Below are 27,813 nucleotides of genomic sequence, written 5' to 3' on the forward strand. Positions count from 1 at the left end.
CATTTATTGAAGAGTCTGTCCTTTCCCCATTATGTGTTCTTGGCACCCTTGTCGAAAATCAGTTGACTATAAGTGTTTGGATTTATTTCAAGGCCCTCTGTTCTGTTCCATTGGTCTATGCATATGTATTTATACTGTTTTAATTACTATAGCTTTGAAATACATTTTGGAACCAAGAAATGTAATTCCTCTAGCTTTGTTCTAGCTTCATTCTTCTTGCTCAAGATTATTTTGACTACTCAGGGTCTTTTGTGGTTCCACATGAATTTTAGGGTTTTTTTCCTATTTATGTAAACGATGCCTTTGGAATTTTGATAGAGATTGGATTGAATCTGTAGATCACTTATAGTAGCATGAACATTTTAACAATATTAATTATTCCAGCCCACAAACATGGGTCTGTCTTTCCATTTATTTTCTTTAATTTCCTTCATCAGTGTTTTATAGTTTTCAATGTGCAAGTTGTTCACTTCTTTAGTTGAGCTTATTCCTAAGTATCTTATTTTTGTTGTTGCTACTGTAAATGAGATTGTTTTTTTAATTTCCTTTTTGGATAGTCCATTGTTAGTGTAAAGAAATGCCACCAATTTTTGTATACTGAATTTGTATCCGACAATTTTACTGAATTCATTTATCAGTGCCAAGAGTTTTTTGTGTGGTTGAGTCTTTATTGTGTTCTACATATATGATCATTTCATCTTCAAAAAGAGGCAATTTTATTTCTTCCTTTCTGATTTGGATGTCTTTTATTTCTTCTTGTCTAATTGCTTTGCCTAGACTATGTTGAATAGAAGTGGCAAGAGTGGGCATCCTTGCCTTGTACTGGATCTTAGAGGAGAAATTTTCAGTGTTTCTCCATTAATTATGATGTTAGCTATGGGCTTTTCATATATGGCCTTTATTGTATTGAGGTAAGTTCCTTCTGTTTTTTTGAGATTTTTTATCATGAATGGATGGTGAATTTTGTCAAATGCTTTTTCTGAATCTATTGAGATGGTCATGTGGTTTTTATCTTTTATTACATTAATGTGGTATATCACACTGATTGATCTGTATGTGTTGAACAATCCTTGCATCCCAGGAATAAATCCTACTTGGTCATGGTGTATAATCCTTTTAACGTGTTGTTGAGTTTGGTTTGCTATTATTTTATTAAAGATTTTTGCATCTATGTACATTAGGGAAATTGGCTTTTTGTTCTCTGTTCTTGCAGTGTCTTTGTCTGGCTTTAGTATCAGGATGATGCTGGCCTCATAAAATGAGTTCGGAAGCGTTCTCTCTTTTTCTATTTTTTGGAAGAGTTTAAGAAGGATTGGTATGAATTCTTCCTTGAATGTTTGGTGGAATTCATCCACAAAGCCATCTGGTCCAGGGATTTTCTTTGTTGAGAGATTTTTGATTACTACTTCAATCACCTTATTTGTACTCGTCTGTTCAGGTGTCTATTTCTTCTTGATTCAGTCTTGGTAGGTTGTATGTTTCTAGGAATTTATCCATTTAGTGTTTTTTAAACTCTACAGGTATATGTGTGTGTGATTAATAAGCACAAAAAAAAATCTGGAATAAGTACTAAACTCTTAATAATCATATTGCTTGGACTGGGATTAGAAAGAGGTGGGGAAGGGGAATTTTTGTTTTTTTAATTTCTTTTAGTTTGTTACAAAATTATACTTCCATACTGTTAAAAAAAAAAAAAGAAAAACTATTTTAAAACCACAGCCTGAAATGAATGCACAAGGGCTCAACAGGCAGATTGCTGATCTTCATTCAATGAAGAGCAAGTTAAGTCCTGCACAATCAGGTGACATGGGCAGGCTGGTGCATGAGGAGCCTAAGCCATCAGCTCTCTCTCCATCAGGAGAACTGCATCTTGCAGGCTGGCCAGTATCCTCTCAGTGTCACTGAGCTGACTCAGGACCTAGCAATTCCCTGCTTGTCCATGGCCATGAGGAAGATTTATTTGCTGTCAATGGCAGCTGTTGGTGCAGCCTGGAAACATGTCCAACCCTGTAGGGCAGTTCTGCTCCTAATAAGGGAAATTCACTTTACACACACTTTAGGGAAAATGTGCTGGGATGAAGCCAGAGCCAGATGGGCACCAAGCTTATTAAATGCATGATTGTTACCAGAAAACATTTGCAAATATGTATGGGTATTTTTGTATGTGTGTGTGTGTGTGTGTGTGTGTGTGTGCATGTATTTCATACATGCACACACACACACACAGATCGTATCCCTGAAATCTCTTCAATTATAGGATTAACTTTCCAATTGTTCTATAATGTACTTTACAGTTTACCCTTATGTAGGGTGGATATGCCATACCTCACATCTTTTAATGTTAGATTGTTGGTCTTATTATTGTTTTTCCCTCCTGCCAGGTGCAGCTCATCCACTATAACCATGAGTTATATACCAATGTCACAGAAGCTGCAAAGAGTCCAAACGGATTGGTGGTAGTTTCTATATTTATAAAAGTAAGTGTATTGCATTCCTTCATTCTTCTCTTCTTGCCATTCCCACCCCAATCAGAATATCAGTTTACGGTCCTGTTGGATCTTAGAAATAGCAACAGAGGTAATATTTATGCCCAAGAAAAGCTGCAGGGGGTGACTTTTATTTCCATGAGATTCATGAAAAATAAAGCCCTTTTCAGTGAGATGTGAAAACAAGGAGTTCCATTTCAGAGCACTGGGGCCTGAGAATTCAGGTAGCTTTTGTCTTAGAGAGAAAAAGGGTGCTGGATCCAGGTGCAGGCTTTAGGTCCCACTCATGCGGAAGTATATGAAGGAAGCAATAGAAGGGGAGATGGTTTCTCACTGACACCCCACAGGATTAATGACCTGTCCATCAGATAACCCTTGGAAAAAAGAGATGAAAGGAAAATGTGAGATATCTCTTCCCTCCAGGCACTGCACTAAACAGCTCCCTCCAGCTTCCCGCAATTGCTCTATCATCTTTCCCTTCCATTGTCCCTCTCCTTTGTAAACATCCTTGTGAATAATTAAGCAAAGGTCACCAATGCTGACTTTATGACATTCTAGGGAGGTTCCACATCTTCTTACAGTCATCATCAACAACAAACCTTCAACCAAGCAAATTCTAATTTGTTAAAAAATAATTACCTTTAACATTTTGACAGCTGTTGAGTGAAACAAGTTTGCAAATTAAAAAAAAAACAAAAACAAAAACAAAAGAAACTGTCTTTCCAAAAGGGAAAAAAAACAAAAGCAAAGGTGGCAGTTCTAAAAGTTGGCAGTTACTGTGCTAGGCCCTTGGGAAGTTTTAACCAGACCATTAGAGGAAGTGCTCCAATCAGAACTTGGAATCTGATGATGGTCAATAGAAATTCAGCATTTGGCACTAGTGAGTTTTAACAGAGTTTTGTGGTGGCATCATCATCACTCAGAAGAATGGGCGCAGGGGCAACCAACCCCAGGCATCACTCAGAAGAATGAGTGCAGGGACAACCCCAGTCACTACTTCCCCTCCCTCCTCGAGAGCATCACGCTTTGCAACAAGCACTTTGCCCTGCCTGGCCACACCACCTCCTAACTTACTCTCCCTCACCTGGGTCAGGTCAGGCCTTTTTGTGGCCCCAGTAAAGCTGAACATTGGACAGAGGCATTAGTGACATATTGCTGCCACTGGCCACCAACCCCACCTCGTCTAGCTTGTCATTGGCAAAAATAGGAAGGGGTTTTTGATGGAAAAGTACAGGGATTTTTGATGGAAAAGATAGGAAGTACATTTTTATAAATTTATTTAATTTATGTATTTATTTATCTATTTATAGCTATGTTGGGTCTTCATTTCTGTGTGAGGGCTTTCTCTAGTTGCGGCGAGAGCGGGCCACTCTTCATCACGGTGTGCAGGCCTCTCACTATCGTAGCCTATCTTGTTGCGGAGCACAGGCTCCAGACGCGCAGGCTCAGTAGTTGTGGCACACGGGCTTAGTTGCTCCGCGGCATGTGGGATCTTCCCAGACCAGGGCTCGAACCCATGTCCCTTGCATTGGCAGGCAGATTCTCAACCACTGCACCACCAGGGAAGTCCCAGGAAGTACATTTTTAGGCTGTAGTGCCTTCTTAACACCTGATGTGACTTCCCAAAGGAAATTGGTCCTGGTACAGACTGATCCTGCCAGTCCTTGCTCTATACCTCTTGGCATCATCACAGACCCTGTTATAATAAACAATGGATTCCTGAATGCCAGGCACTGAGATATGTACTTTACATATATTTTATCATTTAACCCTAATAATAAACCTGTGGCATGGGCATCATGTCCCTATCTTGCAGATGAGGAAAATGGTTCAGAGAATCTTTGGCATTCCATCTTAATTCATGTAGTTCATAACAGCCCATACAGGAATGGAACCCAAGTCTTGCTTGACTTTAAAGCAAGTCAATGACCTTACTAATGACCTTATTCACAGAGCTGGGAGGGAGAAAAGAGAAAACAACATTTAAAAACTTTTCCCCCACATCCCCATGATGCCCACAAACATGGGGTAAATACCTATATCCCTCAACCACCCCCAATTATGATATTGATAGCCACTGATGCATTCAACCTGGGTCAGGCTTATTGTTATTAAGCCTAAAGATATTTCACAAAACTGCGCCATGCGTGTCCAGGGGCTCACATCCCCTGTGGCTTTCCCAATGCCAGGCCTTCCATGAGTAACTCTCACGGCCAACATGGGCTGCCCAACAGCTCCTGACCTTTGGTGAGTGCCTCAGCCTCTGCCACTGACATTGTCTCACTTTGCTCAAAGCTCCTAAGTCAGTGTATATCATCCTGGAAGTGCAGGCACATTACAGCTGACTGCGATTGATTCACCAGGAAGTCAGCCTCCTAACTGCAAACTACTGGTGTGTTTCACAAGCTCCTGCAGAAACACTCGTTCCACCGAGATTACTGATGCAGGTCCTGCTGCTTCCCTGCGGGTTGTTGAGTGGAACTTATGCCCCAGACCCTGAGGTCAGTGAAAGGATGGTGACTAGCTCCTGCATCTTCTCAGGCCAGTTTGGCTCTTAGGGATGCTTCTGTTCTTTCCCTGAGCAAACCTGAGGCTTTCTGGCTAGATCTCAAAATAAGCCACAGCACTTCTATCTTTGTCCAACATAATCAACTCCCAGATGCTCCACAGTGAGTTATCCAAGCTGTGACTTGTCATTCACTCATCCCCAAACACCGACTGAGCATGAGCCAGGCTTGTGCTGGACACTGGTACCTAGAAATGACGTGAACAAAATCTCTGGTACCCCTCCCCTCCTGCTGATCTTTCTGCCTCCCCTCCCCAGTTCCTGCCTCAAGGTAGGCAGGAACAGAAAATGAGAGGCCCCGTATCTAGGTCAGCTGAGCCCTCAAGATGTCACCCTGGCCCAAAAGCTGAGCCATAAAAGCATTGGAATTGTTTGTTAAAACAAGAGATTTGTTTACCTGTGGGTTTTACCTATCTCTGTCCCCTCCTAATCCCCCACCCTTCCTATGACCACAGGGAACTGAGATTTGGCTATAATTGCTGCTCAATCACACACCATTAACTTCCCACTTAAGCTCACTTATTCCAAGTACATATTTTATCCTCTCACCCACACAGCCAACACGCTAGAGCCCACAAATCATCTGTGTGCACTTTGGAAATTTTTCAATTATTTTTAATCAGCACAAAAATGTCTAATCCCAATGTTAGCTCTGCCCAGACTCACCGGGTACCAGGAAACCAAGGTACCCGATTAAGGGACATGGCAGATTCCTCACCTGCCATGACAATCTATATTTGTCTCTCCTTTCATGGGCTGCATCAGCACAAACAGGCAGCTTCAGGCTATCTTTTAAATAGCTGAAGAGGATGTCAAAGTAGAAATTGGATTCAGCACTAAAGCTTCCAGGGATCAGTAGTGTTTAATTTGGGACTTTTCTCCATTTGGGGTGGGATTTTACCTCCATTGAACATTGTCACTCACCAAGCTCCCCTTGGTGTATGTCTCACCACAACAACACACCCAGGAAACTGCGTGGGATAGGAAAGGCAGATGGAGGGAAAATAAACAGTCTGTGCTTTCTGCAAACTAAAAATTACCTGTTGCTTATCTAATAATAATAATCATCTGCTGCAATTTTTCCAACCCTCAGAATAAATCAGATTTAAAATGTTGATGTGTCACAACATCCGATTAGCAGCTGAGGTGTAAATTACAGAGCACAGCTGAGCAAGGTAGGAGAAAAATAACTAGGATGAACAATGGTCCCTAGAAAAAGGCTGAGTAAAAAGGGAGTTGTTAACAGAACAGTATACACAGTCTTGTGGGGGTCCATCACGGTCTCCAAATTGTGGTTCCCTGGCTTAAGCCCCTGGAAACTTGGCTTGTTCTCCAAACAAGGAATTTTGAGACCTAACAGCATGGGCATAAAATGGGAACTGATCCCTGAACATCTAATAAAATATGTCACCCATAATAGGAATTTGGTAAATATTTTTTGGATGGATGGAAGGACAGATTGATGGATGATTGATTGATTGAATGAATGACATGGCTTATGATATATTTGATTCATGTAATACTGAGCAGTGGTATAAGATTCCATATTATATCCTAGAGATCTTTTTCATCTCCTGATATCACTGCTCTGCGTACTCTTTTTTTTTTTTTTTTTTTTTATAAATTTATTTATTTATTTTTGGCTGTGTTGGGTCTTCGTTTCTGTGCGAGGGCTTTCTCTAGTTGTGGCGAGCGGGGGCCACTCTTCATCGCGGTGCGTGGGCCTCTCACTATCACAGCCTCTCTTGTTGCGGAGCACAGGCTCCAGACGCACAGGCTCAGTAGTTGTGGCTCACGGCCCCAGTTGCTCCGTGGCATGTGGGATCTTCCCAGACCAGGGCTTGAACCCGTGTCCCCTGCATTGGCAGGCAGATTCTCAACCACTGCGCCACCAGGGAAGCCCCACTCTGGGTACTCTTTCTCTCACTCTCTACTTGGATAACTATCCCCTTCCTAATATGTCACTCCCTACTCCTTACTTAAAACCCTCTGATATTTCCCCATCCCTACAGAATAAAGTTTAAATGCCCTAATATGACACTCAAAGCCTGACATGACCTAGCGCCTGCCTACCTCTCTATCCTTACCTCGCATCCTTCCCCCATACTCTCACCTTCACCTACACTGAAATACTTCACTGGACATGACTAGTTCTCCCATGTCCGTGTGTGCACAATCCTCTGTATGTCATGTTTTTCTTCACCTTTCCTCCTTTTCCACACTATACTACCAAAGAACTTTGCTAACTTCCCCCGATCTTTCAAGACTTAGCTCAGGCCTTAGTGCCTATGATTCCCCAGGTGGATGGTCTTCCTCTAATATCATCATACCTGTAACTCTATCATAGCACTCTTCACACTAAATTATAAGCATTAGGTTACTTACCTGTCTTCTTTCTCTAGACTGTGGTTTCTGGAAAGTAGATTCTATATATTTGATCTCTGAATTTCCAGCCATCATAGTGTTTATAGCATGCTATGCACTCAATAAATATGAGTGAATAAGTAAATGCATGGAGGCAATGTTTATCTTGAAATAGTACTGCCCAGTTATTAATATTTTCTTTTCTCCCCTAGGTTTCTGATTCATCAAACCCATTTCTTAATCGGATGCTCAACAGAGATACTATCACAAGAATAACATATAAAAGTAAGTTTGGTTCAATTTCCTATATAGCAAATATTCTATAAAGGTTAGTCCTGTCTGAAGGCGGAAAGGCAGAACTGATGATCTCCAAGGGCCTCTTTCAGCTTCATGATCCTTTAATTCTGTAGAAAGTCACTCTGGAGAGTGAAGGTTGGCTAAGAAGCAGCTCATTTCAAACAGAAGCCCCCAGAGTGCCTTTGTCATCCACGCCTGTCTAAGGCAATAATGATTATTATGATGATGGTCATCATTATCCCATGGATTGGTAAAGAGCTGGGGGACTCTGCCAGCTGACAGACTCTACCATGTCAGCTGGCCACATTTGGGGCTTTGCCAATTATGTGATTGAAAAAGCATTCACCAGGTGGTTTGCATCCAACTTCAAAACATCCAGAAGCCCTCAGCGAGACCACATCTCCCTCTCTGTGTCGTTGGGTCTCCCTTTCAGGTGGAGGAGGGTGGCATTTTGCTTCATTTCCATGTGTGATACGATGACCTTGAGAACTCTGTCCAGTTTCCTTGGGTTTCTAGAGTGTTTTATCCCCAGAATCCTTAAGCAAAAAAAGAGAGAACAGTGCAAAGTTGAAAGGAGTAGAAGGGAAAGGATGCTACTGTCTTCCACAGCAATCCCAGAGGTTGCAAGATTTGGGGATAGTTATGGGAAATAGCACACACCAAGGGAATGAAAGAAAACAGTACAAGGAAAAAAAATTTTAACTAATTAGGAGTGACCAGAAAAGTGGAATTCATGTGCCAATTTTGTTCTTAAGCAAGGAACTTCCTCACTTTGACTCTGTTTCCTCATTTGTTAAGTGAAGAAGTTGAACTTCAGATTTCTAAGGTCCTTCTAAATCTAGGATTCTGAATCTGATTTTTGCAAATGTAAAAAGCAACACACAAACATTCTAACACCCCACATCCCCTTTGCATGTCCTCACTTGGTGGAGGCCACTGGTGCTTCTACCTCCAATGGTGACGTGGAAAGACAGAGTGAATGCTTACAGATCTCACCTCAGACTGCTGGAAGGAGAGTATGGAGAAACCTTCTCTTGTTCAATTATTCATCCATTCAGCAAGCATTTCCTGCATACCTGCCTCATGACAGGCACCAAGTGAGGCTCCTGGAATAAAAAGATGGGCCAGACACCAGCCCTCCCCACAGGCACTCGTTCCCATATGAAGTCACTTCCATATGAAGAGGTTGGAGTTGGGGACGCTGGCGGTGATGAATGAACCTGGAGAATCACCTAGAAGAATTATCTCCAAAACCATCCCACCCTTCCTCATCAGTACCCCTATGGAGTCCTCTCTAAGTTCAAACTTAGATTGCTCAGCAAAGGGAGACATTTCTGTCTTGTGTGCAAATGGTTTTTATAACTTCCCATAAAGGATTATTAGTTTTTTAACTTTTTTGATTAAAAGAGCATAAAAATTAAATAAAATGTTTTCAAATAATCTTGAATTTGCAGTTTAGAGACCATGAAAAGCCATGAAATCACACATTAAGCCTCAACACGCAATCAAAGAGATTGCCAGCTACAGAGTCAATCATTAGTGGGACTTCCCTCCCTGCCCCACCCCCTAGCTCTGGTCTGATTAATATTAAGTGATGTGGCTGCTGCAAAGATGAAAGCATCCATATGGGTTTGTGCTATGGGAAGATGGCCTTTCTCATGAACGGGTATCAATTCTGATGCAAATAGGGGCTAGAGAACCAGGGTGACAGATCTTGTTGGAAACAATGATGAATAGCAGTTCTGTGGCTGAGGGGAGCTTCAACTTCATCTACTTCTAGTGAGGTGTTCCTGCTGACTCATCCCCATTGGGTCTGTAGGAACTGAGAAGGACAGACTTTGGCAATAGCTGAAGAGGACAGCAAAGTTAAGACCAAAGACCTTCATTCATTTGTTCACTAAATATTTGCTACAAGTATTTATTAAGTGGTCCTGAGTGCCAGGGAATAGAGAGATCAATAGAACATGTTTCCCGTCCATGAGTCCCTCACTCTCTAGTCAGAGAGACAGACATATCATAGTGTTTCATAAAGATTTGTATAGCAGGGGATTTCCCAGGTGATCCAGTGGTTAAGAATTCGCCTTCCAAAGCAGGGGACGTGGGTTCAATCCCTGGTTGTGGGAACTAAGACCCCACATGCTGTGGGGCAACTAAGTTCATGCACCACAACTACTGAGCCCGCACACTCTAGGGCCCGTGTGCCACAACTAGAGAGCCCACGTGCCACAACTACTGAGCCTGCGAGCTCTGGGGCCCATGCACCACAGCTAGAGAGCCCACACACCACAACTACTGAACCTGCCACTCTAGAGCCTGTGCGCCACAACTAAAGAGTCCGTGCACCACAACTACTGAGCCCATGCACTCTGGAGCCCACGTGCCACAACAAGAGAGAAGCCCAAGCGCCACAAGGAAGAGCCCAAGCACCACAATGAAAGATCCCGCATGCCGCAACTAAGATCCGACACAACCAAATAAATAAATACATGTTAAAAAAAATTTTTTTTTAATTTGTGTAACAATTACAATGTATTAAAATAGGAACAAAACTCTTTGGGATCATAGAAAATCTGCCTAAAATTCATGGCAAGGTTATACATAACAATTGCTATTCAATAAGCACTGAATAGACGAGTAAATATTTGGTAAGAAAAGAAAGCAAGAAAAGAGGGAGGGAGGGAGGGAGGGAGATTCCAAGCAGCATATACAAAAGCAAGGAGAGCATTTAAAGGACTCAGTAGTTCAAAAGAAGGAACTTTGCCTTCATCAGCTCTTCCTCTGGTGCCCACAGCACATCCAATAAACATTCATGATGGCCTGAATAAATGGAGAAATGAATGGTTCCCTACGGTAGCATTGACAGGGGCAGAGGGAATGGCAGGAAAGATGGTCTGGTGTCAGATCTTGAAGGATCTTGAGAACAGGCTAAGGAGTTTATGCAGAAGCATATTTGAAGAAATGCCCTAGATATAGGCTCCTAGAAGTGGGACTAAGAGAGAGCAGGAGCGCCCCCTTCTCTTGTCCCCTCATCTATCTGTCAGGGCCAAAGGGAACTAAAGCAAGATAAAGAGACCCAGTATGGGGAAAGGTAACCGCTTTACATCCCTAATCACAGGTATTTTGTGCTTTTACACTGTTGGGGAATAATGGAGGTATTCCCAGGAGCACTTATCACATACCTGAAGGAAGTAACACTGCAGGGATAATTATTGGCCCGACATGTGGGAATGGCCTAGACACTGTGATGCCCAGGACACTGTGGTTGAAAGGGATTGATTTTCTCAGAAGGAAAGCACTAGCACTCTTCCCTCCAGCTGAACGCCCCAGGGCAGCCAGCCCTTGGAAGGTTGACCAGCAGGCAGCAAGAAGGGGAGTTTCTGAAACAGGAGTCATGCACGAGGACACAGCCAGTGTGTAGGAAACACAAGCATGGAAGTCCCCCCGGAGGCTCTACAGGAAGAGCAGGTTATTCATTGGCCCATGAATTCTGGTAGAGACAAAGACAACACCACCTGCTCAGGGGAAACTATCAGAGTACCCTGCTTTTATACTTTTAAGCAAGCAAGAAAGAAATGGGTCCCCACAGCTGCCACCCAAACACACTACCTAGGGACAACTGACCTTGGACCCTACCCACTCTCCCAACCAGCCCGTTCTTCTGCTGCTACCCAGAACTACACCCTAGCATAGCTTCAGTCTGCCACACTCACGCAGATGTGGTACCCACTCTGCAAAGTGCTCAGCATCAGGAACAAGGAAGAGATGCTAACCAAGCACTTTCTGCACTCTAGGCTCTGTGCTAGAGCTTCATGTGCAGCATCTTACCTTGTGCTCACAAAATTCCATCCTCAAAATAGGTACAATTGTTATCCCAGTTTATAGATGAGGAAAGCAAGGCTCTAAGAAGTGAAGCCATTTGTCAAGGACACACATCTAGTGAGCGGCTCTATTAGTCAGCAACTTCTGCATAGTAAACAAGCATTCAGAGATAGGCATTGATTTCTCACTACTGCATCTGTGGGTTGGTTGGAGTGGCTCTGTAGGTCTGCAGGTCAGTTAGGATAACTCGGCTCCACATACCTCTCATTTTTCTGGGATCAAGTACTTCTTATGCTGGGGGTCAGAAATGTGTGATGTTCCTTAAGACTTAGGCTTGAAACTCACACACTGTCACTTCTATCCAATTTCCACTGGTCAAAGCAAGTCACATGGCCAAGCCCTTCATCAAAATACTCCCATGGAGTTGGGTCTGGGAGGGAGTGAACATTTCCTGAACAATAATTTACTCATCCATAGTGGGAGAGCAAGCATTCCATCATAGGTCCTCCCGGGGACTTTTCTATGCTCTTACTTTCCTACTGTCTTCCTCCCTAAGGAGCAAGGAAAACTAAGCTCTGAGCTGTTAAAACTAGTTGTAATGCTGATACTTTCACATTACATGAAGCTTATTGGCATGTTCTTCTCTTAATTCCAACTTTAGTTCAGTTTGAAGAGCCATCTCTTTGCTTTTTGCAATTGTTTCCACTCTGGAAGGGAATAAACTATGCACAGAACTTGTGGGCACTTTAAAAGTTCAGGCTCACACCATCCTAAGCCCCCTGCAGCTCCTGTCTGTCCCTTGGCATGCGACTACCAGTGGAAACCACTGTCATTCAAAGGAACACAGTGGCACTGCCATTATTAGACACATACAGAAACCAGAGAAGGTATAGAGATTGGTACTAGATGGGTCAATCTTCCCCATCAGTCTTTCCCTTTGAGGCCATTTGTAATGAAAAGTCAATCTAAGACTCTGAGCAGAGAGTGACATGATCTCCTGACAAAAGGATCGCTCTGTTTGCTTGGATAGACTATAGGGGCATGAACAAAAGTTGGGAGATGATTGCAGCAATGTTGATCGTGATCAGGCCAACTTGGGGGAGGTGATGAGAAATGATTGGGTATAATTTGAAGGTAGAGCCAAGAGATTTACTGACAGATTGGGTGTGTGACATGAGAGAGAGGAGTCAAGTATTACTAAGGTTTTTAGCCTGAGCAAAGGGAAGGAAGACTTTTCCATCATCTGAGATGGGGAAGATTATGGATGAAGCATATTCATGGGTAAGAAGGGAATCAGAATTTCAAATATGTTAAACTCAAGATGGGCGTCAAAGAAGAGGTGTGGAGTAGGCAGTTGGATATATGAGTCTGGATTTCAGGATACAGAACTACAGATATAAATGTGGAAGTCATTGGGATCCAGATGGCATTTAAACCGGGTGAGATCATGGGAGAGAATAAATAGAGAAGAGAGGCGGACATATCCTCACTTTTGAAAGATCCCCATGACTTAAGATTGTAAATCATTTCTAAAGATATCTTTTAAATCCTACCCTGGAAGAGGCTCTGGTATGTCTGTCTCATCAACTGGCTCAGGAGGTACAAAGAAGCAGGAGTAAGCATGGAAGCATGGGGTGAAATCGCTACAAAATGGCAGCCAGTAGGCACACAATCCATTTGCTTGATTTGAACATACATTAGATGACTAGGGAGAAAAAAAGGAATTGTGCAAAATCATTCTATTGAGCCAGTTGAGAAAATCAATGCCAGGTAATCCATAAAAGAAGGAAAGAAGGAGAATCTTGCCAAAAGGACTGGGAATTTTGGAAGCCAACATTCTGGTAAAAGCCACTATACTTATGGGACGCAATGTGTTCTAGTGAAGAGATATAGAACTAAGCAGACCTGGGCTCCTTGCTCTACCACTTCTTTGCTGTGTGAATTCTGGCAAGTTTCTTAACCTCTCTGAGATAATTTCCTCATCAATAAAATGAGGATACTAATACTGACATTGAGAGGGTTGGGATGAGGATTAAACAAGGCAACAGGTCAGTTACCTGGATATTGACTGGTATAAACCAGGTGCATAATAACATGTGTTTCTAAATTATCCTAAGGTATGTTGTGGTCAAATCCAGCTTCCTGGAGGGTGGGAGGCAGGTCACTATAAAACTAAATAAAAGTTATAGTCAAGGTGAATGCAATACAGGGCACACAAACAACAGAGCTTGTTTACTCTAATGAAACCCAGCTCCTGCGTGGGACCCGTGCAGTGGATGGCAATAGCCTAGTGAGCTTCCACTCTCTTTGAAAGCTTGGATTTCATATGTCTGAGCAAATCTTATAAAACACTCTCACTAACCCAGACTGACGATGGAAAAGACCAGCCTGAATTAATTTCAGGCTGAATTTAGAAAGTCTTCTAAAGAAAATCCATTTTATTAAAGTTAAATTCGCCTTCAACAGATTAAGGGTCAAGACTGAAATCATGGCATTGAAAAATGGATTTTCTGGAGGAGATATTCGAAATTTACTTGAAGTATTTTAATTGTTTAGTGTAGTGTATTGGAAAAATGCCAATATCCCTCCATTTTCCTTGTGGTAAATAATAAGTAGGCACAGAGCCCCAATTACATAAAAGGTGACATTCTTATCATTTGATTATCCACCTGATTTCATGGGGCCAGCATTATTTTTTTTTAAAGAATATTTATATTTTCAAGTGGAGCAAAGAACCTTCTTAAATGGGTAAGAGGGAGTTGTTATTAGAACAGTACACATAAATGAATACTTTCTTCCAGGGTCCTAGGACAGTGGAGTATTTTAGTAGCTTCATTCTCTTTGAGTTTCATATCCTCCATTCATTTCATAGACAATAAATACAAAGGTGAACTTCAGTCCAATAAGAATCCAAAAGATTATAGATTCCAAATTTAAAAGGGTCTGGTTATTGTCTTAATATGTATTTCCAACAAGGAAATACAGGCACACAACTCAAGGTGTTTGGAGGAAAGCTTTTAAACATCATGTTTTGAGCCCTTTAAAAATTTTTTTTCAGACTTGCCTGTTTATAACTTTGCTTTAGCCCCCACTACCCCAACCCTGACTAAAACATGAATGTGTAGGCAAGGATAGACCAACTTGTAACTGCCTTATACTTCTCAGTTCCTTGGGAAGTGTTCTGTGCACTCACTCCTCAGAGGAACACAGTGTTAAATGTGATGACATATCACCAGGGAGCTTAAGCATGTTACTCCCGGTGACTTTCTCTATGCTTAATTGAACTTGTGCTTTCATTTCAAATGAATGGCTTTGGAAATGTTTTCACAGAATGCAAAATGCAGCATTCCACTCCCCATGTTGCAATCCAAGTAGTAACTATAGTCAGCAAGGAAAAGGAACATCTTACCTCCGTTGAATCCAGTTCTCGGAGGCCCTCTTTTTCATTTGTATAAAATGAAAAATCATATTACTTTATTCTTTAGCAATTGGCTTTTTTCATTTCAGTTGAATTTGCCTCAGATTACAAGAGGAAATGTTATTCCATATGAGAAAATTGCCAAAGAGTTCCATATTAATCAGAAGTTAGTCCAGTATTGATTTCTGGAACTGCTGTGCCTTTTTCTCACTGGCATCATTCTCTTTGAATGGGAACTTCATAAGCAGGAAGCCGGGTGATGTTAAATCTCATCAATGTCACATAAGTTAACACGATGCATTTACCAGAGGCTGCCATCGAAGTTCAGATTAAGGGAAAGATTCCCCCGCTATGTGATCCTAGGCATTTCATCACAGTGTGTTTCAAAGAAAGAAAGAGAGAGAGAGAGAAGGAGGGAGGCAGGGAGGGAGGGAAGCAGGGAAGAGGGAAGGAAGGAAGAAAGAAAGGAAGGAAAGAAAAAGTCAGCTTGGGAGTTGTGTCTAAAACTAAGAACTCAGTATAAGATAAGGCATAGATTCAGCAAGAGCATGTCATAAAATCAAAAGCACAGCTGTTAACTTCTCCAATCATTTGAAAGAATAACATAGGGCTATTACCTGTGCATAAATATTCTCTACCTACTGGTTATCCAAGGGGTCTTCCTGTGATGTAGAGGTATATCCAACACATTGAAAAAAATACAACACTGTCATACCAAAAATTTGACCTACAGAAGAAAAATTTATCTACGTAATCTTGTTTATATTGAAGGATATTTGGGGGTCTATAGATTATTTTTTAACCTAAAGATGACTTTAGCAATTATCCAGAATATTCTGGTGCCCACAAGTAAGAGGGTACATGGCTTATCCATGAAGAAAGAGTAAGTTACTGGCAAAGCCACAGTTGGAACTTAGACTTGAATTAAGACTCCTGCTTGAAGTCCAGGGCTTTGCCCTCTATATGATGATGATGATAGATAGAAGATAAATAGGTGATAGATAGTTAGACAGATAGATAGATAGATAGATAGATAGATAAATAGATAGATGATAGGAAACCTCTCTATAAAACTACCCATGAAAATTTATTTCATGCCATCACTTCCTTTCAGTAAATATCCTTAAAACAAGCAGAGGCATGCATGATCAGCCTATTGGTCTCTGAGCTTCACCCCAAATTTTTATCTCTCTGTTTATAAACAACTCTGACCTCTAGATCTTTGGCATCCTTACTAATGAATAGAGCCTTGAGAATTTGGAGAGCAGAATCCATCTTTCAGGACATTAGTTCTTGGGCTCCTTTCTGTCTACCATGAGCAGAGGATAACACTGACATGCACAAACTGTTGGTTTTCTGCTGGCTGCTGCATGGGCAAGGTAGTCTGTGGGTAATAATTACTTCCTGACCTGGTAAGCCATGGAAGACACCCCAGTGTTCCTTGACACTAGGGCTGAAAACTTTCTTGGGTCCCACTGCCTCTTTCCTGCCAAATACATCAAGCAAGTCTCTGTGGGGAGAAAAGAGGATATAAAAAGGTAGTCAGTGGTTCTCAAATTCCAATCCCTAAAAGATAAAACAGTGATTTAATGGTAGCCTTTGAGGCAGAATGGTGAGTCATGAGGACAAGTGTTATTTGTTAAATGCACACATTACAGTTTCAGCAATGTAAACGCACAGGTGTGTTTGGTGCAGAAACAGTAACGCTGCATGGAGACAGGCAACAGTCTCCATCTCATTCTGAGATCTGGGGTATGACATATTTGGGAGTAGTGGTGAGCAGCATGTATTTAAGCTAATGGTATAGACTGAAGCCTCAGAGATTTTCTCCCATAATCTGACAGATGATGTTGCCTCTTCCGCCTTTATTTTCTGTCCAGAACCACCAGCAGGTGAAGCTGCTGGGCAGAAACCATTTCATTCACTCATGCAACCAATGTTTAATGAGCAACCACCATATAATGGACCCCATGGTAGGGCTTAGGGAATCAGAGATAAAAGATGGAAGCCCTTCTCCCAAAGGATCTCACAGTTTACTGGGGCATTCAAATAGATAAGTTAATTATTGGCAAGCTTATTCAGTAAATATGGTGTAAAAGGAAGGCACTAACCCAGTGGGGGAGAGCCAGGAAGGCTCGGGGAGGCCAAGCAATGGTTATCCCAGGGAAGCTGGGCAAGGACATTAGTATTGGTGAGTACTTGCCATGGGCCAGGCCCTGTGCCAAGTACTTGAAAAGTGTGATCTCATTTGTTCCTCAAACAACTCTGTGAGGCGAGTACTCTGTCTTAGGCAGTTCGGCCTGCTATAATAAAGCAGCATATACTGGGTGGCTTATAAACAACAGAATTTACCTCTCATAGTTGTGGAAGGATGAAAATCTGAGATGACGGTGCCAGCATGATTGGGTTCTGGTGAAATCCCTCTTCTGTGTTGCAGAATCCTTGTTGGATTTTCACATAGCAGAAAGAGGGTGAGAGAGCCCTCTGGGGTTGTTTTTAAAAAGACACTAATCCCATTCATGAGGGCTCCACCCTCATGACCTAATCACCTCCCAAAGACTCTGTCTCATAATATCATCACATTGGGGATTAGGATTTCAATCTATGAATTTGAGGGAGACACAACCATTCAGTCCACTGTCCACTCCAACCATCTGCATACTGAGAAACTGAGGCTCAGATTGTTACCTGCATGTCCAAGGTCATGCAAATGGTGAACAGCAAAGCCAGCACTGAAACTCCAGTCTGAGACCAAAGTTCACATTCTTCACATGGGGATTTTTCCAAGTTCCGTAGTGTGAGGAAATTAAAAGGGCAAAGATGAAGTATGCATATTAGCAGATTCATGGGAAGAACAAAGTGGTGAATGAGGACTGTTGGATGGTAGAAGCTGCCACGTTCTGTGGCAACCATTGCACATCTCACAGGCGACATGGGTGAAGAGGAATCTCCTGGCAGGACCACAGCAGCAGAGTCTGGGATATCAGCACAAGAGTGTTTTGGAAGCAGGTTTTTACCCTGCTATGTGGGTTAAATCCATGAACATAACCTCTTGCCCTCTTGCTCCTGGCCTTCCCCCGACCCCAACACACACACACACACACACACACACACCCCAACCCTGTCCTCAAATACAGGTGAAACACAGAGGCTAATTATAGTTTCAGAAAAACATAAATGTTCTTTTTCTTTACTCTAGTCATGCCTGGAATGCCCATCATTCTACGGTCTCCTTCCATCTCTCCTCCCCACCACCCCTAATAAAATAAAATATAATAATAGCAGACACAGACCTACTAGAGAATGGACTTGAAGATACGGGAAGGGGGAAGGGTAACTGATTCACTTTGTTATAAAGCAGAAACTAACACACCATTGTAAAACAATTATACTCCAATAAAGATGTTTTTAAAAGAATACAATAATAGCAGCATGCTAGATTACCCAATATGCTCCAAGTGCAAGCTTGGTTAAACAAATCACATTGACCTTTAATAAAGATGTGCCAAATACTTCCTTTTTTCATTCAGTATGTTAATCTTCAGGCCAAGCCACCATCAGAGGAAAGATCATTAAGTGCAAATTTGATCATGCTACTCCTCTGCTTAAAACCTTTCCGTGGCTCCATATTGCCTACAGGATGAAGCCCTAACTCCCAACAGCACAGAGAAGGACCTTCTGGGTGTGGCCTGTACTGTCCACCCCCTCAGCATTATTCCTCACAACACCCCTTCCCCTGCATCTTACCTATGCACTAGCCGTCCCGAGTATGCGCTGCTCTGTGTCTTTAGCTTTCTTTACCGTGACCATCTACAGTGCCCTTGACAGCCACCCTTACCAGCCACACACTGATTACCTCCTGTTGTTCAAGATGCAATTCAGGTCAGCTCCTCAATTAATCCTCTGCGGTCCCACCCCCAGGCATAACTGACAGCCTCTCAATGTACCCAGTGTAGATATATATCACTATCTCTGTGGCTTCTTGCTGTATTCACTTACATTACGTCCTGCTTGCCTATACCTAGCTTAGTGCCTGACACATACTAGGGGCTTAAGAAATAGTTAGAGCCAAACAGTGGCTACTCAACATAAGCTTGTTGTGTGGACACCTGATCTAACTTCCAAGGACCATCACATCTGTGTATACTCTGGGCACCACAGTTCTGTCATGGAACCATCTGACTGAACAAGTCAGAGTACAGATCCAGCCCAGCCATATTCCAATCACTATGTCTCCTTGGGCCTGTCTTGATTCATTGGTATTTTGATAGAAAAGTAGAAATATTTAAATGGAAAGAGAAAGAAAGCCCTTTCTCCTAGTGTTGGTATCCTAATCCAGCTTGACCAATCTCTCTCCTGGGCATTTTGTGGACAGAGCCCTGGAGAAGTTCAGTTACCCTATAAGGGTAGGCAGAGGCCAGGAGGGGCAGTTTAGGATGAAGCAGGCTAACAGTGGTTTTATTTACATTGTTCTAAATCACTGGATCAGTTGACTTGTCCTTAACTCAGTTGGCAAGAAAAGGAGCTCTGAAATCCAAATTTCCTTGGCAAAGATGGCTCTTTCCTATCAGAGAAACTTGAGTGAGCAATTTCTGGAGGAAGAGATGGGGAAGGTAAGGGATTTTTGCCCAGGAAAGTGGATTAGCAGTGTTAATGCTCAGGATAAGTAGGTACAGCCTGGGCCAAGATGCACTTATCATCACCACCCTGATATTAGGGTCAACATATTATATATTTTTTTGCAATTTGTTATCTGTCTCTTCAACTAGAATGAGGGCAGGCATCTATTCTTGTTCACTGCTCTACCCCCAGAGCCTAACCCAGTGTCCAGCGCTAAGAGGTGCCTAGTGAACATTTTTTGAATGAATGAATGACTTTGGCTTGGAAGTCAGATGAGCTGGATTCCACTTTCCACTCTGCAGTTACCATCTAGCACTCTGACCTTGGGCAGGTCACTCTGCCTCTCTGATCTTCAGTTTCTTGTCAATGAAGATGTTATTATATGCCTGACCAATCTTACTAGGACAGTATGAGGTTCCAGCTGTATGTGAAAGTCCTTTTTTACCATTATACATGCACAATACTGAATTTGAGAGATTATATCAACCACCAAAGAGTCAGTCCTTTCCCACTGGGAGTTGAACACATGGATGGGAAAATGTTTGTGAACCTAGGAGGACTGGAGGAGCGGGTCTTATCCCTCTGCCAGCCAGGCTTTGGGTCCCTGCCATGTGTTCTCCAGGCTCCCTGGGCCGGCCACAGTGGTGGACACTCATGGCAAACCAGTGGGTGCAAGACTCCTGAAGACATAGATTAGAGATCACTGGGATACAGAGAGCAATGGAAGCCATGAATGTAGATGGGCTATGATGAGAATATAGACTGAGGGAAGAAAGAGCCTTGGACTGATCCTCGGGAAATGCCAACACTGAGAGAAGCAGGTAGAAAATCAGAATCCAGAAACAGAATCCTGGAAGGAATGGCCAGAAAAATAGGAATCCCAAGTATGGTGTTTTAGAAGCCAAGAGAAGAGAGAAAGAGTCTGCAGAAAGAAAGGAGGAAGGATCATGAGAAGAGGAGGACAGAAGTTCATTGAAATTTATTGATATTTGAAAACTCCAGTACATTATAATTTTATAAAAATACAACCAATGCATTGAATTTAAAAATCAGAATGAAATATACCAACATGTTAATGGCAATTGCTTTATATGATCAGAGTTATTATTTTCCTCTTTCTTTTTTCCATATAGTCTTATATGTACTTATGTTACTTTTATAACTGAAAAAGTATATTTAATAATAAAAGATATATGAGTATGAATACCTCGAATAGGTGTAAGACAAAGGGTTATCTGTATGGGCCTTATGGAGAGGAGAGCCACAAAAATGAAATCAGTTGTTGAACTTAACAGTTGAATCTCATGGTAGGATTTGGTCTGACTTACTTTTCTAAAAATATTTTCTTAATGTTCTCTTAATTAAGCAATGTTAATAAATAAAAATGGTGACCAGGCAATGTTTTAACGGGTCCTAAAGGCTTTAACTGTGTACTTCATTGTGACTATAATGTTATGGGTCCAGGTATCAGGGACCATAACCAAGGACTTGGCTCTTCCTATTGTCCTTGTGGTAGACCACATTACTGTTCACCAATATTCATTGTCTCATCCTATGGAAGGAATGTGCTTCCTTAAATCCCTAACATCAGCCTTGGCCATATGATTTCTTTGGCTAACAAAATGTGAGCAGAAGTGACATGTGCCAACATGTGCCAGTGTTTTAAGAGCCAACATATGTTCCACCATGCTTACTTTTCCTCCTATCGTTGTGACTCACAAGGGTCTAGACAGCAGCTGCTCTGATAGTCTGGGTCCCAGAGTATGGGCAACAATGACATGCAGGAAGCTCTCAGCCAACCTAGAATGGACTTGTATCCGAGCAAGAAACAGACCTTCTTTGTTTAAGGTGATTGTGATTTGGGGAACTGTTTGTTACTGTAGCCCATCCTGAGAGTTACAATCTTCTGGAATCTGAAAAGAAAAAATTTATCAGCAACACCAGCACTTTCTCAAGAAACCTAATTCTTAAGTCTTTTTTTTTTTTTCTCTAGATGATGCATATTTACTACAGGGACTTAATATAGAGGAACTATATCCAGAGACCTCTAGTTTCATTACTTATGATGGGTCAATGACTATTCCACCCTGCTATGAGACGGCAAGCTGGATAATAATGAACAAACCTGTCTATATAACCAGGATGCAGGTGAGCTTCTCTGTGGTCTTTTAGCTAATGGGGAAGATGATGTGAAGACTGGCTGGGTTTGTGGAGTGCCTATTGTATTAGTTTGCTAGGACTGCTTTAACAAAGTACCACAAATTTGGTGACTTAAACAACAGAAACATATTGCTTCACAGTTCTGGAGGCTCTATGTCCAAGATCAAGGTGTCTGCAGAGGTGTTTCCTTCTGAGGAAGTGAGGAAGAATATGTTCCATGCTTCTTCCCTGGTTTCTGGTGGTTTTCTGGCAAACCTTTGGTGTTCCTTGGCTTGTAGGAGCATCACCTCAGTCTGCCTTCATCTTTATATGGCATTCTCTTAATGTCTGTGTCTCTTTGTCCAACCCCCCCCCCCACAATAAGGACATCAGTCAAATGGGGTTACGACCTACTCCAATCAGTCATATTAGATTAGAGCCCAACTCAATAAGCTCATCTTAGCTAATTATATCTGTAATTACCCTATTTCCTAATTAGGTAACATTCTGAGGTACTGAGGGTTAGGACTTTAACTTTTTAATCTGGGGGTACACAATTCAGCTCATCACACTTATGTTTAAAGAATCAGCATCTGGAAAGGCTTAGCATGAACTAATTATAGATGCACCCTACCTGTCTGAGTGAGAAAAGACAGCAGGGTTAGTTCCCAAAGTGTGCTCTACAACTCTAGTGTTCAAAAGGCAGAACAAAATAGATGGTTTGGTCAAATATGTTTGAAAAAGCTTTATCAGGGAACCCTCTTGCACTGTTGGTGGGAATGTAAATTGATACAGCCACTATGGAGAACAGTATGGAGGTTCCTTAAAAAACTAAAAATAGACTTACCATATGACCCAGCAATCCCACTACTGGGCATATACCCTGAGAAAACCATAATTCAAAAAGAGTCATGTACCACAATATTCACTGCAGCACGATTTACAATAGCCAGGACATGGAAGCAACCTAAGTGTCCATCATCAGATGAATGGATAAAGAAGATGTGGCACATATATACAATGGAATATTACTCAGCCGTAAAAAGAAATGAAATTGAGTTATTTGTAATGAGGTGGATGGACCTAGAGACTGTCATACAGAGTGAAGTAAGTCAGAAAGAGAATAACAAATATTATATGCTAACACATATATATGGAATCTAAATGTTAAAAAAATGGTTCTGATGAACCTAGGGGCAGGACAGGAATAAAGACTCAGACGTAGAGAATGGACTTGAGGGCACGGGGAGGGTGAAGGGTAAGCTGGGACGAAGCATTGACATATAGACACTACCAAATGTAAAATAGATAGCTAGTGAGAAGCAGCTGCATAGCACAGGGAGATCAGCTTGGTGCTTTGTGACCACCTAGAGGAGTGGGATACGGAGAGTGGGAGGGAGATGCAAGAGGGAGGAGATATAGGGATATATGTATATGTATAGCTGATTCACTATACAGCAGAAACTAACATAACATTTTAAAGCAATTATACTCCAATAAAGATGTTAAAAAAATAAAAAAATTAAAAAAAATAAAGTAGAAATAAAAGAGACAAAATAAAATAAAAAGAGCTAAATCGATTTCATTGCCGGGAGGTTTCTCAGGGTCTTTAGAATGATATACATGTCAGTCTCCAAGAAGAGGCAATATGATATGTAGCATTTCATAAACATATTTGAATGTGGGATTTTTTAGAGCATCTCACAGTATTCCTAGTTAGGCTGGCTAGTATTTCTCAAAACTGGTTGGGAACCAGGAGATCTGGCCTCTGAGGCCAGCTTTGTTAATGGCTCCTTATGAGCTCCTAAGCCTGTTGCCCCACTTCTGTGAAGTGAATTCTCTTCTTTATAATGAGGAGGGTAAATTACATGAGTCTATTCTATGATTGCGAGGGTCTATGAAAACTCAGAGGAAAGATAAGCAAAGAAAGCAAATCCAATCTCCTTTACAGGATATGTATTTACAACCCAACAACGATTTGAACAATTTGAAGTACCTGATGCTATCTGTATGTACTGGGACTCTTAGTGACAAGCAACCCCCTCCAGCTAACTTCAGCTTAGAAAAAGGATTTATCCATGAGATACTGGGGCATCTTATGGAATTTAAGATCAGAAACTGATGTCAGGAAGTCATTGGTATCAGAACCCCAGAAGCCCTTTCTCTCTGTTCTCTCCTGCTCCCTCCTGCACCCTAGCTTCGTTCTCCTCTACTGCTAGAGAGTCTTCTTTAGCTTCACAGTCCTGGGTGGAACATGGCTACAAACATTTTAGTCCAGCTCCTGATCCTGATATTCCAGAAAAGGAACTGAATTAATCCAGCTTAGTTTAGCTCTGACTCCTGGACCAATCACTGTAGTTTGAATAATACCTATGTGGGAGAATAATTCCCTGAATTACTGAACCCCGAGGTGTGATAGAAAGAAGAGACCCTGGAGAACATCCAGCTGGGTTTCCTCCTTTGACAGACAGTGTGTCATAGGACAGAAGGGAATCACTGACTTGTTCAGAGGCACACAGGAGCCAGGGAGCTTGAAGCAAGGCTCCCTCCAAGCATGGAGGCATCAGTGGGTTATACTCACTGAACCCATGAATCAGGGTCTGTGGAGGCCTCAGGTGCCCTTTCCAACACAGCTGGCACTGCCCGGGTTGGCCACAGTCTACGTGGTCTTACTTCTTTCCTGGTACATTTAAGAGTACGGGTGGATCTCACAGCTGTTTCTCTCTCCTCAGATGCATTCCTTACGCTTGCTCAGCCAGAATCAACCATCTCAGATCTTTCTGAGCATGAGTGACAACTTCAGGCCCGTCCAGCCACTCAACAACCGCTGCATCCGCACCAACATCAACTTCAGTTTACAGGGGAAGGACTGTCCAAACAACCGGGCCCAGAAGCTTCAGTATAGAGGTGGGTTCAGTGGCTCAGAGGGCAGTGGAGACAGGCCAAGCCCAGTCTTCCTGCTCACACCTACTCTGAAAGGCCAGGCACTATCTCCCATTAGAGGAGTCACAATTATAAGTGATATTTACATGGTGCTTTTCTATTGTAAAAGTCTGTATTTCATAAACAGAGACAGAGATCAAATCTTTAAATCTCGTCTGGCTCAGGCAAGACAGCATTTTCATTGCCTTTTTACAGAGGAGCCCAGAGAGGCTGATTTTCCCAAAGTTACGTGTTAAAACAGGACAACTAGAAGCATTAGCACTTTTAGTTATATACACAATAGACTCCCTTTTCCCCTAGAAGGTGAGCAAATAATTCTGGATGCCAGGCCATTGGGACCCAATGAGGTGTGTGTCTGAATGCATCTTTTTCTAGTGCTATGTCCCTAGAAGTGACTATAATTCCTACTAGAGGGGACATTCAAGATGCCTCCTGCCTCCCATAACCCTCTGGTCCACACCCAGCCCTCCCTCTTCCCTTCTACACACTAAGTACCTATTGATCATTATCATAAACTCTCAACATGGAAAGGAAGGTGGAGGAAGAACAGTGTCGTGGAGATGCCCCCAACCAGGAGTTAGGACACCCAAGTTGCTGCCATGGTTCTGACACTAACAAGCCATACAAACCCAGCCAAATCATTTAACCCCTGGGCTCTGGGTGTGTCTGAGAGAGAAAATTAAAGAAAGAAATGTGGAGGAAGTTGGAGAGATAAAGTGGAGGGTAGAGGTGGTAGCTGCTTCTAAAGCTGCCTGGTAACATCCAGAGTCCCCACATTTAGGCAGCACATTATTGTTTCAAAAGAGCTTCCCTATCCAGGCTCTCATGTGCTCCTCACAACAATCATGAAGTAGATGGAATAGGGACACGCCTGGAGTGCCAACTTTTTCTGCAAAGGGCCAGATGGTAAATATAGGCTTTGTGAGTCATAGGGTCTCTGCCACACTCTGATGTTTTAGGGTGAAAGCAGCCATAGACAATATGTAAATAAATGGTTGTAGCTGTGTTCCAATAAAACTTTATTTACAAAAGCAGTTCACAGCTGGATTTGACCTGCAGGCTGTCATTTGACCACCCCTGGTCTAAAGCAGCACCATCCACTACAGCTTTCTGAGACGATGGAAATGTTCTGTGTCTGCATTGTCCAATAGGGTAGCTACTAGCCACATGTGGCTATTGAATATCTGAAGTGCGGTTAGTGTGACAACGCAACTAAGTTTTTAATTGTATTTAGTTTTAATTAATTTAGATTTATATTAGCCACATGTAGCTAGTGACAACTCTATTGGATAACTCAGGCCTTAGAGGTTCATAAGAAAGTGGAGAGGGTAGTTGGGATACATACAAGTAAGCAGACATTTAGAAAATTGTCCCTTCCCCTTTGGAATAAGCCCCCCCAACTGTGTGTAAATTAATCCAATTATGCCTTGTTTTGTGTTGTTTGTGTGTTTTGTTTTGTTTTTTCTCTCTCTCTTTCTAGTAAATGAATGGCTCCTCAAATAGGAAAGTAAGCCAAGAAGAATCCCACCTCAGTGAAATGCTACAACTATGAATTGATGTAACCTAAACTGTCCCCCTTCTTTCTTCTCTTTCCTTCCCTCCCTCAAGCCTCATTCACTCTTTGGATTGGCCCTTTCTTCATGAAAATTGTCTGCAAAACCTTGGCAGAGGAATACATCTCTTACACACACTCACAAATACACACACAAGCACTCACACAGACATACGCACACATGCAAATATATCTACACACATACACACTCACACAACCCCCAAGATGGGAAGTTAAATTTTAGAAACAAAAGGCTCATTCATAAGAGGTCTTAGAAGAAAATAACCAATTAACCTGATTACAATTTTGATACTGTTTTCCGAAACAAATAAATCTACCCAATGAGAATTTTCAGCCTTGTATATTACAAAATTCTTCCAAAAGAGACAGAGGAGAAAACACAGCTGTGACAGCATCAAGTGGACTTTGTTCTTTGCATCAAGTAATCTCAAATAATGTCCTAGGATCCTTTAAGGGTGCTGGTGACAGGTGAGCCAAGACAAAGTTGGCCAAGGACACATTTCTAGATTGTGATTCTTCTGTTTACTCAACAATTTAAAAAGTAAAAAGGACAGACATTGAAGAGATACACATTGTATATATATATCACCACAGACTATTAAAAAATGGAATTATTACCCCTCTTTGTCATATATGTGTAGTAGGATTTGCCAAGATCAGATTGATCCATTTGCTGTTTCTTATTTTCCAAAGGTCATACATTGTGTTTGGTTATTGTTAACAGCTCAATAAATGTGTTTAACAAGTTAATTTCATTTTTCTGGCTTTGGTCTATTCTCCTTCCTTAAAGGCTAGGCCCTGGCTCCATGCAACTGCATTCTTTGCTTTCATTTGTTCCTTCATCTACATGTTTTGCTCATTTGCAGCCAGTTTTTACTGAGTTTGTGGCAATGGGAATGCATTTGCTAAGCAAGTATAACTTTAACTCCACTCCATGCCTCGATCATTCATATGAGGTGAGGTTCAGCCTGAGATAGTAGGCGACAGATTTCTTGCATTTCAAAACTGCCACCACCTACCCCACCCCACCCCCGTGATGCTCCCTTGAAGGAATGCACTTTGCCTTGTAAATTCTTGGGAAAGGGGTGTCTTTTCTCTCCAGGTGCAGCTAGATCTCACAAAGTACAAATGAATGCCTTTCTTTTCTTGTTTATGATGGTCACTCACTGTATTTGGTTACTGTCAAGAAATCAATAAATGTGTTTAACAAGTTATCCAGTACCGTGTCTGAGTTTATTGAGGAGGAGGGCACTCCCTGCTGAAGCCTCTGAGTCCTGCTGTGTCCACAAGCCATTGCATTATGGCCAGCAGGGCAGCCAGAGCCTCCAGAACAGCCTGTCTGGTCATTCCCAGAGCCAGGTAATTAATACCCTGTTGAGAAAACATATAGGCTTAGCTGCTGGAAGGGAAGACTTGGATGTTCATTCAGTGGCCAAATTAAAAATAACTTTCATTTTTCCTTTCTGTTACACCTCCAGAAAGTGGGAAAGCACAGGCATATAGGGTCTGTGCAAACAGGAACATCCACAAATATGTCAAAAACTTCAGCAAGTGGCTAGGTTTATTGATGATGAAAAAAAAAAAAAAA

At 41.9% G+C, this 27,813-nt stretch overlaps 1 protein-coding gene across 4 annotated transcripts in view; it reads left to right on the forward strand.

Annotated features, from left to right (window-relative positions):
* Positions 1–27,439, forward strand: part of CA10 (carbonic anhydrase 10) — a 615,488-nt gene extending 588,049 nt beyond the window's left edge. For all 4 annotated transcript variants that reach the window (XM_082371688.1, XM_082371689.1, XM_082371687.1 and 1 more), the window contains 5 exons: positions 2,382–2,477; positions 7,629–7,701; positions 21,564–21,718; positions 24,442–24,616; positions 26,133–27,439. In XM_082371688.1, the coding sequence (XP_082227814.1) occupies positions 2,382–2,477; positions 7,629–7,701; positions 21,564–21,718; positions 24,442–24,616; positions 26,133–26,155 (522 nt within the window). In that variant the 3' untranslated portion in view covers positions 26,156–27,439. The remainder of the gene's footprint in view (positions 1–2,381; positions 2,478–7,628; positions 7,702–21,563; positions 21,719–24,441; positions 24,617–26,132) is intronic.
* Positions 27,440–27,813: the final 374 nt, after the last annotated feature.

Source organism: Balaenoptera borealis (assembly GCF_965194805.1).
Source record: "Balaenoptera borealis genome assembly, chromosome: 20".
Taxonomy (NCBI): Eukaryota; Metazoa; Chordata; class Mammalia; order Artiodactyla; family Balaenopteridae; genus Balaenoptera; species Balaenoptera borealis.